Raw genomic sequence first — 14183 nt, forward strand, 5'->3', positions numbered from 1 at the left:
TCAAAAGTTGCAAACTAATTTTTCTTCTCATGGAATACGTCAACCCGATATCCACAAATTTATTGCTGAACCGGTTGTCTAAATCTAAAATAAATAAACCATAGTTAAAACATCCATTATCTCAAAAAAGAGGGTTGCCAACCCCTGCATTTATCCATATAAAAGGCTCCATCAAACAGCCCAAAATCAAGTCGACCAAATTAAACGAGTTCAGTCTTGCGTGTCGAGTCACTGTGACAAATTGGCCTCAAACATGTGTTCCAATGTACGAATCCACTGTTATCGTTTTGTGCTATTTTGGACACTTTTCGCAAGTGCCGCGTGTGCTCCTGGTGCAAATTCCACCGAAAACTCGATCGCGGGATATGGATTCGAAGTGATGATGGCCAAACTTGACTACTTGCAATACAAGCTTCACGAAATGGAACTCGGGCAGAAGGAACGCGACGAAGAGTTTGCCGAGAAATTCACCAAACTTGAAGGCACGATCGAAAACATTCAGTGGGCCATCATCCGCCACGATCAGGATGCTGGACACAACCTGACGGCTCTTCAGGCTCATTCCCGGAAGATTCTTGCCCAACAAACGGCGTGCGCCAACCACGAAAAGATGCGTAACGAAATCTCACAGTTGACTCAAAAACTAAACCATTCTATTGGTTCCTACTCCATGCTGTCTTCGCTGGCGTCCAGTTTCAATGGAACGATAAAATCATGCAACGAATCTCCTGCAAATGAATCTGGACTCTATTGGATTCAAGTGAGCGACAATTCCATCTTTTCATCAGTGCCCTCTCGTTTGCGAGAATCGTTCAAATCGTGTAAAGAAGCTCCTGCAAATGTTTCCGGAGTCTATTGGATCCAATTGAGTGGAAATTCCTTCACATTCGAAGGGTTTTGTGAACAAAATAGTTTCGGCGGTGGATGGCTGGTAATTCAGTACCGCTACGATGGATCTCTTGACTTCTACCGGAACTGGACGGAATATCAACAAGGCTTTGGAAATATCAACAAGGAGTTTTGGATCGGGTTGGAGCGTTTATATCAACTCACATCGCAGGGACGCTACGAGCTGTTGGTTGAACTAAAGGCTTTCAATGGCAGTTATAGATATGCTCAATACGATGAGTTTCAGATCTGGAGCGAATCGGAGCAATATCCCCTAAAGAAACTTGGAACTTACAGTGGCACTGCTGAAGATGCTATGATTCGGCAGAAGGGAATGAAATTTAGTACAAAAGACCGAGATAATGATGCAAGTAGCACTAATTGTGCTGTTGAACGCGGAGGTGCGTGGTGGTATGAAAGTTGCACTGATTCCAATTTGAACGGGAAGTACATGAACCAAGACAATTCTTATTCAATGTTTTGGTCGGAAGGCTTTACTAATACCCAAGGATGGGCATATTCAAGAATGATGATTCGTAAAATTTAGAAGGAAATCCACTATATTTGATTCCTGGACAATTATCAAGCAGTTTATACAATTAAGATCACTGTCCTTTCACAACTCCATGTGAATACGCTACTTCAAGCAAATCGGCAATGCAATAGGTTGCTTTTAATAGTTTATTCAATTTATTTCTATAAAATAGTCCATCAGGATCCGTATGCGGAACAATTATTGGACGAATCAAGTTTTAGATACTTACAAAACGCAATGAATGAATGAAAAATTATCATTAAACTCTTGTGTAGAGTTAATATTAAAGGTTGTGTTTTACAATGCCCATAGAGAGAAATTTGAATGGGTATGTAATGTAATGGGTTGAATACAATAGAATTCACCAACAGCATGAAGTCATTGAATCAGTAATTTTTTTGCTACAAATCAACGGAAAAAACGTTTATTGTAACGTTTTCAATCAATTGCTCACTCAATAGATAGAACTGGATTTACATCAGCTGGTACATCTTGTTGCTTCAGCTATAAAAGGCTTCAACGCATTTAAAATATTAATTCAGGCAGTGTTCTAATATTTCCCAGTTCGTTTCTTATGTTTTCGGAATTTGAGAACATTCGAATTTAGAGATTCAGATTTTTGTTGAGTCATTATCTGAAGTCATTCGTAAAATGTGTGTTGGGTGCGTTGGTCTACAGAGTCGAAGAAAGCAAACGGGAGCATCGCAATATGATTAATACTATTTTAATTGAATAAAACAAATGCAAATAAATATAAAATTTGCAAATGAAAAACTATCGCACGATTTCTTCTGTCACTTGACGAACAAAAATAATTCAATTTCTTATTTTCTTCTTATTTCTATTTACATCACTTGAAAATCCAATCTGTTCAAAAATGACGACCATGATGAGGTAGATGAGGCTCGTCTGGATTCGAGCTAGGAAAATGAGTGAGCAAAATGAAAATTGAATAAGCTTAATTTATTCATACACTCAGAAATTATCTTTACGGCTCACCAGAAATGAACGTTTGGCGAAGTTAATTAACAATCTTTCACTCGGGCAAGTTTGCCTGCTGCACGCCGAAACATCCGAAAGCCAACGGAGGCTCGAAGGATTTTGGTTAGGTCCGAGCCAATGATTAACCTTTCGTGGGCTGAAAGAACATCAACCCGGTTGACTGGAGTCCAACCAGCATTCCCAGGAACCCGGGAACCTCTGCATGGGTTTCGCAAATTGTTTGCTAGGCCGAGGCAGCATCTTACCGACCATCACCAGAAGGTGCAGGCTGAAGATGATGAAGTTCATCGTCGACAAAGACTTGTGAATATCTTTACATCGCAGCAGCAGCAGCATCCTTTTCATCCCATCCAGTGGCCTCAAACCATGAATAATTTCTACCGAGTGTCTGTTCTCCCTTTTTCCTCCGATGGGGCGCGTGCCGGGAAATATTTTACAAGCCGAGGTTAAAAGGCAAGACCCGCTCGGTTGTACAAATCTTATCCTCCCTAACACCAACGAACCTCTAGACGTCAGGTTAAGCTCATTCGCCCTTGTGCCCAGCAGCTGTTGTACCTTTTCGAAAACGAATTACGGAAACTTTCTCTCTTTGAAGGCCTACAAACCCCGTGCGCACCTTTTGGCGAGACTAACCAAGAACTAAAATAGTTCTGGATCAGCAGGCGGTCGGTTACCTACGCTGAAGGGGAAGCGTGTAGAATTTATTTGGGATTGTAATTTCATTAGTGAATTGAATCACATAATCTTATTGCTGGTGCCGTCTTTCGGCAGGCCGTCGCGAAGGTGTGGTTTGTTGATGGGTGGTTTGGTTTAATTTTGACGTTAGAGCTATTTCGGGACGTCGGAACGAACTCAGAGAAAAGAAGGTACTGATGTTGTGCCTCATCACCAATTGGATCAAAGTCTCAATGATACTCAAAGGTGATTCAATAGCAGGCTCGAAAAGTTGTGTTAACCGTGCTGTCACTTTTAATCTCTTTCTAGAATGATTTGACTTTTCACCGGTCGATTTGAAGTTTATGATTATCAGCAAAGGAGACGGTTCAAGATATTGCTTTGGATAAGACTTAAAGTTTTGTTCTAATGAGGTAGTTTTAGTTGACATTATCTACTTTCTTTTGTAGCAACATTACTCTCAGTGATGGTAATGATTCAAAACGTTATTAAGTATCAAATGCGTGTGACATATCATTCCTCTTTTAAACATTCATTACGAACTCAGTAAATGACTAGAATAATGTAGCAAACGTTTTAAACCGGCTTTAAAAGTAATTCTCACGCTTACTCATGTTATGGGTCGTTGAAGAAACTCGAAAAAGTCAGCTGTGATTTAAGTAAATGTTCCATAAATTACGGTAGGGTTAAATTTACCAATAAGTTTAAAGGGCTTTTTTCTCCTACAACCTACGCAAGAAAGCTACCGAAATGAAAGTGTGAAGCACGAGTCCACGGTACGGTGAGAAAAACTTTTCCAATATGAAAAATTAGTCGAAACAAAAGTTTGCACCCCCACGAAAGCCCCGGCCCAAAGTTTCACCTAATTAATGATCCCTACCGCACGCAGACGAAATAAAGTGGAATGAATTTCAACGGTTTCGCCACCCGGAAGCATTCTTTCGGCGCCCGTTTTCCGACGGTTTCTCGGAAGCATTCCTTGTTTTTTTTTTCTCTTCAGGCCGCCCTTGTCGTGTTGCTTCGCTTTCCCTGCGCCCATCGGCGAAAAAAGGTGCCCGATATAGCCTTCGATATCGTTTGTCAAGCGGCGCAGCGGCTGCGAAAGGCGTGCGGTGCCGAAAACGAAACCCTGCCGGGGGCGAAATAAATGAAAATCTTCAAAATTGTTGCCAAATCCTTTCACGTTCCCCCATTCGGGGCTCAGGAACATTCCTGAAGGGAGTGTGGAACGGGCAGAGGGAAGCCTTGCAACCGGGCCGGTGTTTCGGGGGAAAAAGAAAACAAACACCGCCGCCTTAATACCACCGGGGGCATTATTTGGCCCATTAATTAATTACGATTTCCTTACATGATTACTTGGGGCGACGGCTTAGCAAAGGTGCTTCAGGTTGGTCGCAACCCGGTGTTGCCTGCAGCTGCTTAACACATGCCCCGGCGTCCGTACCTTCTAGGTCGCTTCCTTTTTGAAGACGCTTCCCAGTGGGGTATCACCAGTCCATACCGACTGTTTTTCCTGCCGCCAGTGTTTCCAGTACAAATAATACGTCGCACACTTTCACCTTTCTTCCATTGTTCATTGTTTTCCTTCTCTTTTTCTCTTTCTAGTCACACAACCAAAAAAACCCGGCCAGCAACGTGGAAGCGAAAGGCGAACGATCCGTTCCACCAGTGAAAAGCTGTCAGAATGAGGAAAAATATGAGAGCCGTCCCCTGCTGGGCATCGCTAGTGCCGATTCTGCTCATGAGCTGCGGTAAGTCCTGTCGGGCAATTTCGTTATTGGTAATCGATCTCGTTGAGGGAAGGTCCAACCCAAGCAAAAAGAAAAAAGGGAAAAGGCACGCAACATTTTCTTTCCGCAGCCTTTGTTCGCAAAACAGACGGGATGAAAAGGCTGCAAACAATTGTAGATGACAAGTAATTAATGATTCGTTCGTATTTCATAAAATATCAACAATCTCGCTGGATGAAGTATCGCCCACGATTAATTGTTCCGGTGTTGCCCGAATGAGCGAAAGAAGAATTGTCGTTTATTTCCATTTTAAGGAATCAAAACTTCCGCCCGAACGTAGGTTTGATTATGGAGAACATTCCATTTCGCCCGAACGCAACACATTTTCCGTTCTCATATTTATTATCGCAACGATTTTATCTGCATGAACGGGTCAATTTCTAACCCCACAAGGAAGCATAAACGACGCGTCAGGGCTACCAATTTGCCCCCATAAATTTACCCCTTTAACGCCCAGGTGGCCAGCGATCGGCCCATTATCGAACCAATTGCCGCAAGTGGATCGATCGGAAGCGATAGAATGGATTTGAGAAACTGTCGCAACGAGCCGAGACTTTGGACTTTGGGTGGGCTTTGGTCTCGCACACTTGCCGACGCTCAAAAGACATCAGGATATCAGGAGCTTGGGAAAAAGGGGGGAAAATCCGTTCAGATGGCCCTTCGGCAAAAGTGTGAAACGAAGAAAAGGGCAAAACCAAACCCCACAGCCGGCAATATTCGGTCCGTTCCAGACTGCCGGTGGGCGAAACGGAGCGAGAAACTATTCGCCACCTCGGGTGGGCCGCTGTTATTTCCCAGAGCTTTTTTCCCAGAACGTTCCGCAAAGCGCCGATAGTGATCGGATCTCGCAAAACGCCCTCCCGTGGCGTGGGACATAAAATTAAATCGAATATGTTCACAGTCGTAAGTGTGGGGAGCAGGGGAGCGTAGTTGTGTCCGATTTGGATAGAATAAAATTGTGAAATCACCCGAGAGGCTCCCGGAGGCCCAATTGATCGTTTCGGACGCAGCATGGGGATGGCAGAAGCGGGAGAAGTAAGATGTTTCCAGTGTTTTTCCCGAGCAGCGACATATTTTGCCTGTGTATTTTGGTGTTCGGCCGCTTTGTTGCTTCTCGTCGAAGGAAATCGATTTGCCATTCCGACGTTTGCCCGGATTGGCCCTGGTCGGGAAAAACCCAGACCCGGTCCCAGGGGTATGGTAAGCGATGACGTACTTGAGATGGCCGGGAGCAGTTGTGTAATGAACATTTTGGAAAATGGGATAAAAAGTCGTGCGGATGAGATGGGTTTTGCAAATGCAAAAGAAAATTTCCGTTTATGTAATCCGAGAGAGGATTAAGTGTTCTCAGCATGTAAAAATGGACTTAAAATTTGTTTCTTTAAAATTGAAAAGCAAGCATAGACATGTTTTAAAATCTATCAAACATACAAAAGAACGGTGGCTCAAATTTTAAAACTAAAAATAGAATGAAAAATATGTAGATAAAATTTTTAGGAACAATTAAAGACATCACAACGAGCTATACTGGGAAGAATTGTTGACTTGTTTTTATTTTCACTCCAGACCTCTTTTAAGGCACTGACTTCGCCGTACGAGGGGTTTACCTTTACGATAAGGTCCCAAGGGTTAATATGCCATCAAAGGTACATAACCGTACGAGCTTTTTATTGACCTTTTGATAACAATTGCGAGCGCTGCGATGGGCCTCCAGTCGATCATGCCCGATAACGATCATATTTGATGCTTTGAAGCAGCGCAGTCTCACTCACCTTCGCCGGGCGAGCTATCTTTTCCCATCGGAAACCTGTCAACGGCAGGGAAAATAAAGATATGATGGTTCACCGAGACGAACCCGAGCGAACCGGGTCACGGGAAGGAAATGAGGTATGGGAGGAAGGGCCGCGCAGTCCTTAACCTTTTCCTCCCACACCGTTCGTTACACAAATAATAATCGTAAAAATTTATTAACTATATGTTTGTGCTAAAGGCTTTCTTCCGGAAACTCGGTGGCGGCCCTTCGTTGGTACTCTTGTCGACGGAAAATGCACCCTCTTCCACCTTCCTCATTCACAAAAGAAAAGAAAGGGGCTTCGTTGAAAGGGAACGCTGGAACTTGGCTGCCGTACGAAGCCCTTCGCAGGGCGAGAACCTGAAGAAAACGTGTTGGCATTTATGTCCCTCTACCGGTCGCGTGGGAAGGTCCTTGTTTTTCTCGCTGAGGGTTTTCCTTTTGCCTCATGCCCCATGCCCCTGCCCTGCTTCTGATACTATGTCTAACGAGCGGCACCTATTTTCTTTCTTCCTTTTTCACCGCCATTCCTCCCTACGTCCACTATGGTTTCTTTTACGAAAGAGACTGATATTTATGGGCAGGTGAAAAATGAGACTGCTTTCGGGGTGGCACCGGTAATAAAAGCGATGGGCGTGCTGGGTGTAAGAATGCCAACGGTACGGAAAGGGCCATTTCTTTTCGCCGTAGTGTCTCCATCTTTGTGTGTGAGTGTGCCGTCTCGTTTCTCGTGTCCTAAGCAGCTGTTAGGAAAGTTAGGGAACAGAAAAAGGTTTTTTCAATTAGCCTTATCTGCTGTCGCTAATTGAAGGGATTGATTTGTGTCTCGCAAATTGATTTTCCTTTTGCGCTGCGAAAGGTGGAACACATTTGTATAGGAAATGTCTCATTATTTCGCTAGTTCTGTACGGTTGTGCTCGTTGGACCGTGGCTTCACGGTAGTTTTATTCAACACAACAATTAAGATGAAGAAAATAGTCATTCGTTGCACAACCTTTTTAAAAGTATGGAAAAAAGAGTCAACCATGATGATGCAACCAAAGTAGCTCACTTAAAGATGTTATTCATTTGCTTCAAAACAAGTCTCTTACTCTGCCATCAATCTTTGCGGGACTTCGGGCGGTCCGACACTGGAAACTATCAGGAAGTGGCACGTTGCTGCGTCAAAAACAGGGAGCAAAACGAAAAAAAAAACACCAACAAATGGTGCTGGAAATGGCACTTGACGCTCGAGCGAGACCGAGGAAATCACTTTCCCCGCATAACATAAATAAACGTCAGATTGTGAAGTTGATAGTTTTGCGTGCACGGCGTTACGGGGCGGGGGAGGTCGAATCGGGCCTGTGGATGGCGAGCGTGTATCGAGGACACTTTTTGCCTCCTTTTTCTCCCGGAGAACTACCCACTTTATCGTCCTTATCGTTCTCATCGTCATCATCATCATCATCACCATCATCGCCATCGCCATCGTCAGCATCGTCGTGTCACGCTTGCTTCAACCGGTTCTTGATGAGCTGCAGCCCTACGCAACATTAGCTGCTGAAGGGGAGGAAATTTGAAAAATACAGCTCCCATTCGACACCGGGACGCCCGGGAGCGAGCAGTTGCTCGGAAAAATGTCTTTGCGAGTTCAATAAAGCTGACGACATGACCTTCGCCTGGGCAGTATTTCAGTGCAGTCTTCGTTGAGAGGGTTCTTCACTTGGGGAAAAGAAATCTACGCCGCAGAGTGGGAAGAAAAAACTTAACTACGCCAAAGGACAATTTATCAATTTCAATTTAAATGGAGTCAAATTTATCACGAACAAAATGAACATAAAATACATTCCGGAACGGTTTTCAGCGCTGAATTGGTTGAGCCTGGATGGACGGATTTTTAGTTTCGTTTTCTTTATCGTCGGATTTCTCGGAATAATTTTCTCGGGAAAGCTCACTAACCGATCGGCCTTCCGGAAGTTAGAGAAATTTTTCTTCGTCGCACTTTTCACAATTGGCTTTAATTTAAATATCTCTGTTTAAAGTTGGGTAGAGTGTCCTTTTAAGTTTTTGATTTTTTATTTTATGCTATCTTTAAATTTATTTAGGGAAGGATTTCATAAGTTAGTGTTATAAGCTGTCAATTCATCATTTTTTTTTAAAGTAAGACCAATCATTGAAATTTATAAAAAATATCTTACTCAACACTTGCTTTGCCAAGCTTTTAAAACCACTTAGCTTTGCGTCCGTTGTCTAGTGCTTTTAGTATTTGACATGCAATCGCCTTTATAGATATGTGTTTTCCATGTTCCTTGATTTAATCAGCACTCGCTGGAACAGTTTCCTGCGTTTACCCCTTGGTGCAGCGTAAACATATAAATCTTCCCTCGCGCCTATCAACTATCGTCAATCAACGAAGGTGTGGTAGTGTGCCAGTGATAGTTATATTAATGTCCCGAACGTGCTCGGTTCGCGGAAACCGAACGACGAAACGGAGAGAGGGGGAGGATTTTTTTCCGACAAAACGGGCACAAAATGAATATAAAACAATGTATAAATACGCCATTTCATTATCATGATAAAAGCTTTTTCATTATTTGTGATGATGTCCTTCAAACGGATCCGGCCGAATGCTTCGGCCGACCGGCAAACGAGAGGGTGGTAGAAAGGGTGATTTCCCTTCGCAACCGGTTGTTTTTTTCCCTCCTCGTGTTCTTTGTTTCGAACGGTCCCGGCCCCCCGGCTAAGGGGGAAATGGTGCCTTTTTCCGACGAAAAGGAAAGCGAAAGGCTAAATGAAAACAGCGGCGGAAATTTACGGGCACGAGAAACAAACAAAAATGTAGCAAAACAAGAAACGGAGGGAAAAATACAAGGAAGGTGGTGAGTAGGCAGCGTACTTTTTTTCGGTGCCGTTCTGGGAAATGCCTTACTAAGGAGAAAATCTAGGGGAGGGATGGAATGTACGCGAGGAGTCATGCAAAAAAAAATGTATAAGGAAACCTCGATACCGATAAGGAAAATGGTAGTTTCTCTTCGACGGCTGATTGTTTGCCTCGCCTCTTGACATCGAAAGGGCGGAGGGAACGCGTGTTATGCGGGGATCTGAGGCGACCAGAAAGGCAGACCAATCGGTGAAGCGCATGTAAGATAGAAACATGCGACGATCGTAAAAACCCTCCCTTACAAATCAAGGGCTGAACGACGGGCGATGGGAAGGAAATTGGGCTGGCAGCGATATTTGTTGGGAAGCACTAATGGGCGGCCATTTGTTGTACACGTTAAGCTCGGCCGAAAATAGTGCGACACACGGCCAACGTCGACGACCGGGTGACAAAACATCGAACGTCAGCTGGCGCTGGTCCGCTTCCGAGACGCGCCCGCGCGACCATTAGGACCAGCAAGTCCCGGTCACGGTCACACCAAGTGTTTCTGGTGGAGAAGCAATGTCCCGGGGAACCGGAGAATACCGGCATCCGGAGGGCCACCTTTCCGACGGGAAGATCGCCATGGAGGGGGTGTCGAGAATCGAAGTCCGAATGGGTGGTCAGGTTTTGGGATTTATTGGCAAGAGGTTTTTATTTTCCCCCCACCGCGCAAGACGCCCTTTGGGGGAGGTGCCCCTTTTTTCCGGCGGAAAGCCAATTTCCTACGTCCGGGAAATGCGAAGGAATGACTTTCGGTGGCAAAAGCCTGCGGTGGATAAGTTCGTTGTTTACTGCGTGCTCGTGACCGGAGCTGTTAGTGCTGCTTCAGCCGGAATCTTTTCCCCTTCCGGAAACGGGCAGGCGGAAGCGAGTGGCGAGGTGTTCGTTGTAGGAAAAACACGACATGTGATAGATGTCGACCAGGGAACGGGAGGGTGCGAGAGTGAGTCGCTGGCGCGGAATAGGGTAACGGGTGCCAGAAAGTTGATGTATCGTAATTGGAATGTTTTGCTGACAGGAGAAGGTTTTTTCCCTCCGTCCGCTTGCGTACCACGTCACCGTATCCTCGACTAGCCGACGGGTTTCTCTGAGTGTTTAGAAAATAGTAAATTGAATTTCGAACCGAGGGAAAACTTTTTCTTCCTCGGCACAGATGCCTTTAAGCCGGAGGAGGCACGAAAGAGGATGACGGGGTGGGGTTTGATGGCAGGAAAATATAATTAGTCGGAAAAGCATAGAAACCTGCAAGTGCATCTGGTTATAGCAGTCCCTGTTCGAGAAGTTTTAGAATCAATTCACTGGGAGTGAAGCTTGAAATGTGAAATGTGAAGCCTTTATTCCGTACTACGAAGAACTTTTCCCGTGTTTGTGGTTGATGATGCATTACCGGGACCGAATGTGCAAATTAATTTCCATCTTGACTTCCTAGATTGAACGGGATGAACAGAGGAACGGAAAAGTGAAAATGGCTTATTGGTTGCTTTGGCTTTGTGTCGATTGCGTAACAATGTTACAAATCATGATTGCATCCTTAAGGCGCTAGAAGTCAAATCAGCTGAAAAAATACGTGTGAATAAACATGTGGTCTGAATGAAATATTTTAGTCATGTACTATTGACGCTGCGCATGTGAAGCTCACATGTTCCATTGGAAAACCTCAATATGTCGCAGATTTTTGCTAATCAATAAGAACTTTAAAATTAACAAAATAGACACTTTTATGACAAAACATAATCAGAAATAGCTACAGTGTTTGGGCAATATCTGGCCACAGTGCATTATTTTTAAAGGTTAATAGAGGACATGGGATACATTAAAAACAACGTAATAGCCCACAGCGCTTACCCTAGTAATTTATTGATTAATTTTATATTTGCTATTTTTTTTATTGTTACATTTAAAATCAACCACTCGCTCAAAGAATGACCTGGGTCAAAACTGGCGCCATCAGTACTTCAAGTACGGTCAAATGTAATTTGGTCATCGTACCAGTTTTTCTGAATAGATTATTATTTAATTATATTGATTGTGGTACAGTATATTTAAAAATCACTATGAGTATCCAGCTCACAGTAAGTGTTTTTTTCTAAATTCTGTTGGAATACAAAGTTGAATAAAAGAGAAGAGCGCAAAGCCATATAAGTAGAAGCAACGTGATGAAGAAAATTTACCAAACTTAAAAGTTCAATCGAAGATATTCATTAGGTTATTATCCGCCATGATCGGGATGCTGGATACTTCCTAATGGCTCTTCAGTCTAATTCCCGGAAGATCCTTGCGTAACAAACATCTTGCGCCAACCACAAAAAGATGCGCAATTAGTTCTCACAGCTTACTCAACAACTTAACCAATCTTTTAGCTCCTACTCCATGCTGCCAACAACAGTTTCCGGTTTCAATGGAACGGCAAAGTCATGTCTGTAAACCAATGTTTATTGGATCCAAGTGAGCTACAATTCCAGCCTTTTGTCATTGACTTCCCACTGCCGTCAGGAATCATACAAATTGTGTAAACCAGCTCCTGATAATCTGTCCGGAGTCTATTTAATCCAAGGCAGCTGAATTTCCGACCAAACATCTCTAATGTTTTGCGAGCATAAAACGTTAGGCGGTGGATGGCTGGTAATTCACTTGCGCTTTGAAGGATCCCTTGTCTTTTACCAGAACTGGACGGAATATAAACAAGGCTTTGGCAACATCAACAAGGAGTTCTGGATCGGCTTGGAGCGATTACAACAACTCACATCGCTAGGATCGTACGAGCTGTTGGTTGAACTAAAGGCTTTCAATGGTAGTCATAGATATGCTGAATATGATGAGTTTCAGAACGAGACAGAATTGAAACAAAATTCTCTGAAAAAACTTGGAACCTACAATGGCACTGCAACATACTCTCTGAGTCAGCATAAGAGTAGTATATATATTTTTTAAAATTACTTTTGTTTCTTCTAGTAGGAAGCAAAGTTTTGAACTGTCGGGATGATTGTTTAGTCTTATTTAAATTTCTTGGAAGAGTTTTTTTCTTATCACTAGTATTCATGCTATTTATTTGAGAGAAGAAGTATAATTAAATTAATTGTTTCCTATTTCTTTAATTTTCAAATGAATAGAAATGTTCAGGATACGCCTCTTTTATGATTAAAGGGTAAATCCTCGATTTAATTTTCTGTGCTATTTTTGTTCACTTAGAAATACTTTACTTTTAGAAATACAAGCTTTTTGGTTTATAAAACTTGATAATTTAACACAAGAAATAGTTTAATGTTGGACTATTCAATCCTATTTTCATGAAACCCTGGTTCCGTAGGAACTTTATTTCATTTCTCGTTACCATCAAGCGTGGTTTGCGTTTTGTGAACGTTTTTGTCCCTGGTCTGTTCCAGCGCACCCTGGCCATGCCGATCGGATGGTGCTACTTAATTCGCAATTATATCCATTTTTCAAATAACCACCGTGCGAGGGTTGATTGGTAATCATTTTCCAATCACGACTAGTGGGAAGCCCATCGCTGTAAATGGAAATTGAATTGAAATGTGCCGACAGTGCTCTCACCACCTCTGGGCCGGGCGGTTCGAGCGCGATAATTAAGTTGTTCAGCGTCATGTCCGTCATGCCATGGCCCAGCCGGTCTAAGGTCCGGGTTGGGTTCGGAGAAGACGGAGCCCACCAGCGACAGACACGATGGTTCAATCAACGTCACGGCCGTCGAGCGGTGAAAGGTTGGGGAAGGGGGGATATTCAAATGGCATCTCGTCCTTTCATCATCGAGGACCACAAAAATCGACCCCAAACGATATCGACCCACGGAGATGATAAATGACGCCGAAGGATCAAAGCCGGAGCCACCCTTCACATGGGCGAGCAAAGACAAGCGCAGCAAACTCAATCAAAACGGTGACAATGGGCAAATGAATTCCTGCTTACTGAACCATGGCCCGCGTGCAACAAACCTCCCCCGGCTCCGACCGGGTGGAGCGGAAAACTCGCGCGACGTGGGTGTTCAAAATCCACAAGTGGCTCAAGGCACAGGAGCCCGTTCGATCGATCGCTCGCGACCAAGAAAATGCCGACTGCTCGCTGTCGGCTTCGAAAACCGGTCGCAAACGTCTTCAACGCCTGCCACCGGCCCAGCCATCTGCCGCCCCCGATTGAGTATTCAATTATGGGCACGTTGTGGTGAAATGGACACGAACCGGGAACCATCAAAGAACCGCTCGGGACGGGAAACTGGGCCCGCCTCCAGGAGCGATATAGCGTGTAGGAACATAATCGCGAAATCAACGAAGTACTTTGTTGAGCGAATTAAACACTTGACTTCACCCCGGAGCGCTGCCGGTTCGCCTTTTTTCCGCCCGCTTTCGCAAACGCGCGCGTAAGGTCAAACCGTGGCCGAACTTTTCCCCGGGAAAAACCGTCCCGGTGGTGTCGGTGGCAAAAGCCGTGGGAAAAGCATGACTTCGCAACAAAAATTATGAATTATGATCACGGGAAATGAAGGAGAACGAAGACCGTCGAGGGTCTTCGGGAAATAGACGTACCGCGAACGAAGGAAAAACACAAACACACACAAACACACACCTACACACTCAAAGAAGGCGA

General features: G+C 44.0%; 2 protein-coding genes across 2 annotated transcripts in view; both read left to right on the top strand.

Moving 5' to 3' along the window:
* Nucleotides 1-382: 382 nt before the first annotated feature.
* Nucleotides 383-1435, top strand: LOC131285678 (fibrinogen-like protein A). The gene has a single exon (XM_058314536.1). It carries the CDS (start codon nt 383-385, stop codon nt 1433-1435), a length of 1053 nt encoding a protein of 350 aa, XP_058170519.1.
* A 3349-nt stretch (nt 1436-4784) lies between these two features.
* LOC131285679 (lachesin-like) overlaps nt 4785-14183 on the top strand; it is a 41987-nt gene continuing 32588 nt past the window's right edge. Inside the window, exon 1 of the mRNA XM_058314537.1 lies at nt 4785-4851. Coding sequence (XP_058170520.1) covers nt 4785-4851 — 67 coding nt within the window. The remainder of the gene's footprint in view (nt 4852-14183) is intronic.

The sequence above is a fragment of the Anopheles ziemanni genome, chromosome 3 (genome assembly GCF_943734765.1).
Source record: "Anopheles ziemanni chromosome 3, idAnoZiCoDA_A2_x.2, whole genome shotgun sequence".
NCBI classification, from domain to species: Eukaryota; Metazoa; Arthropoda; class Insecta; order Diptera; family Culicidae; genus Anopheles; species Anopheles ziemanni.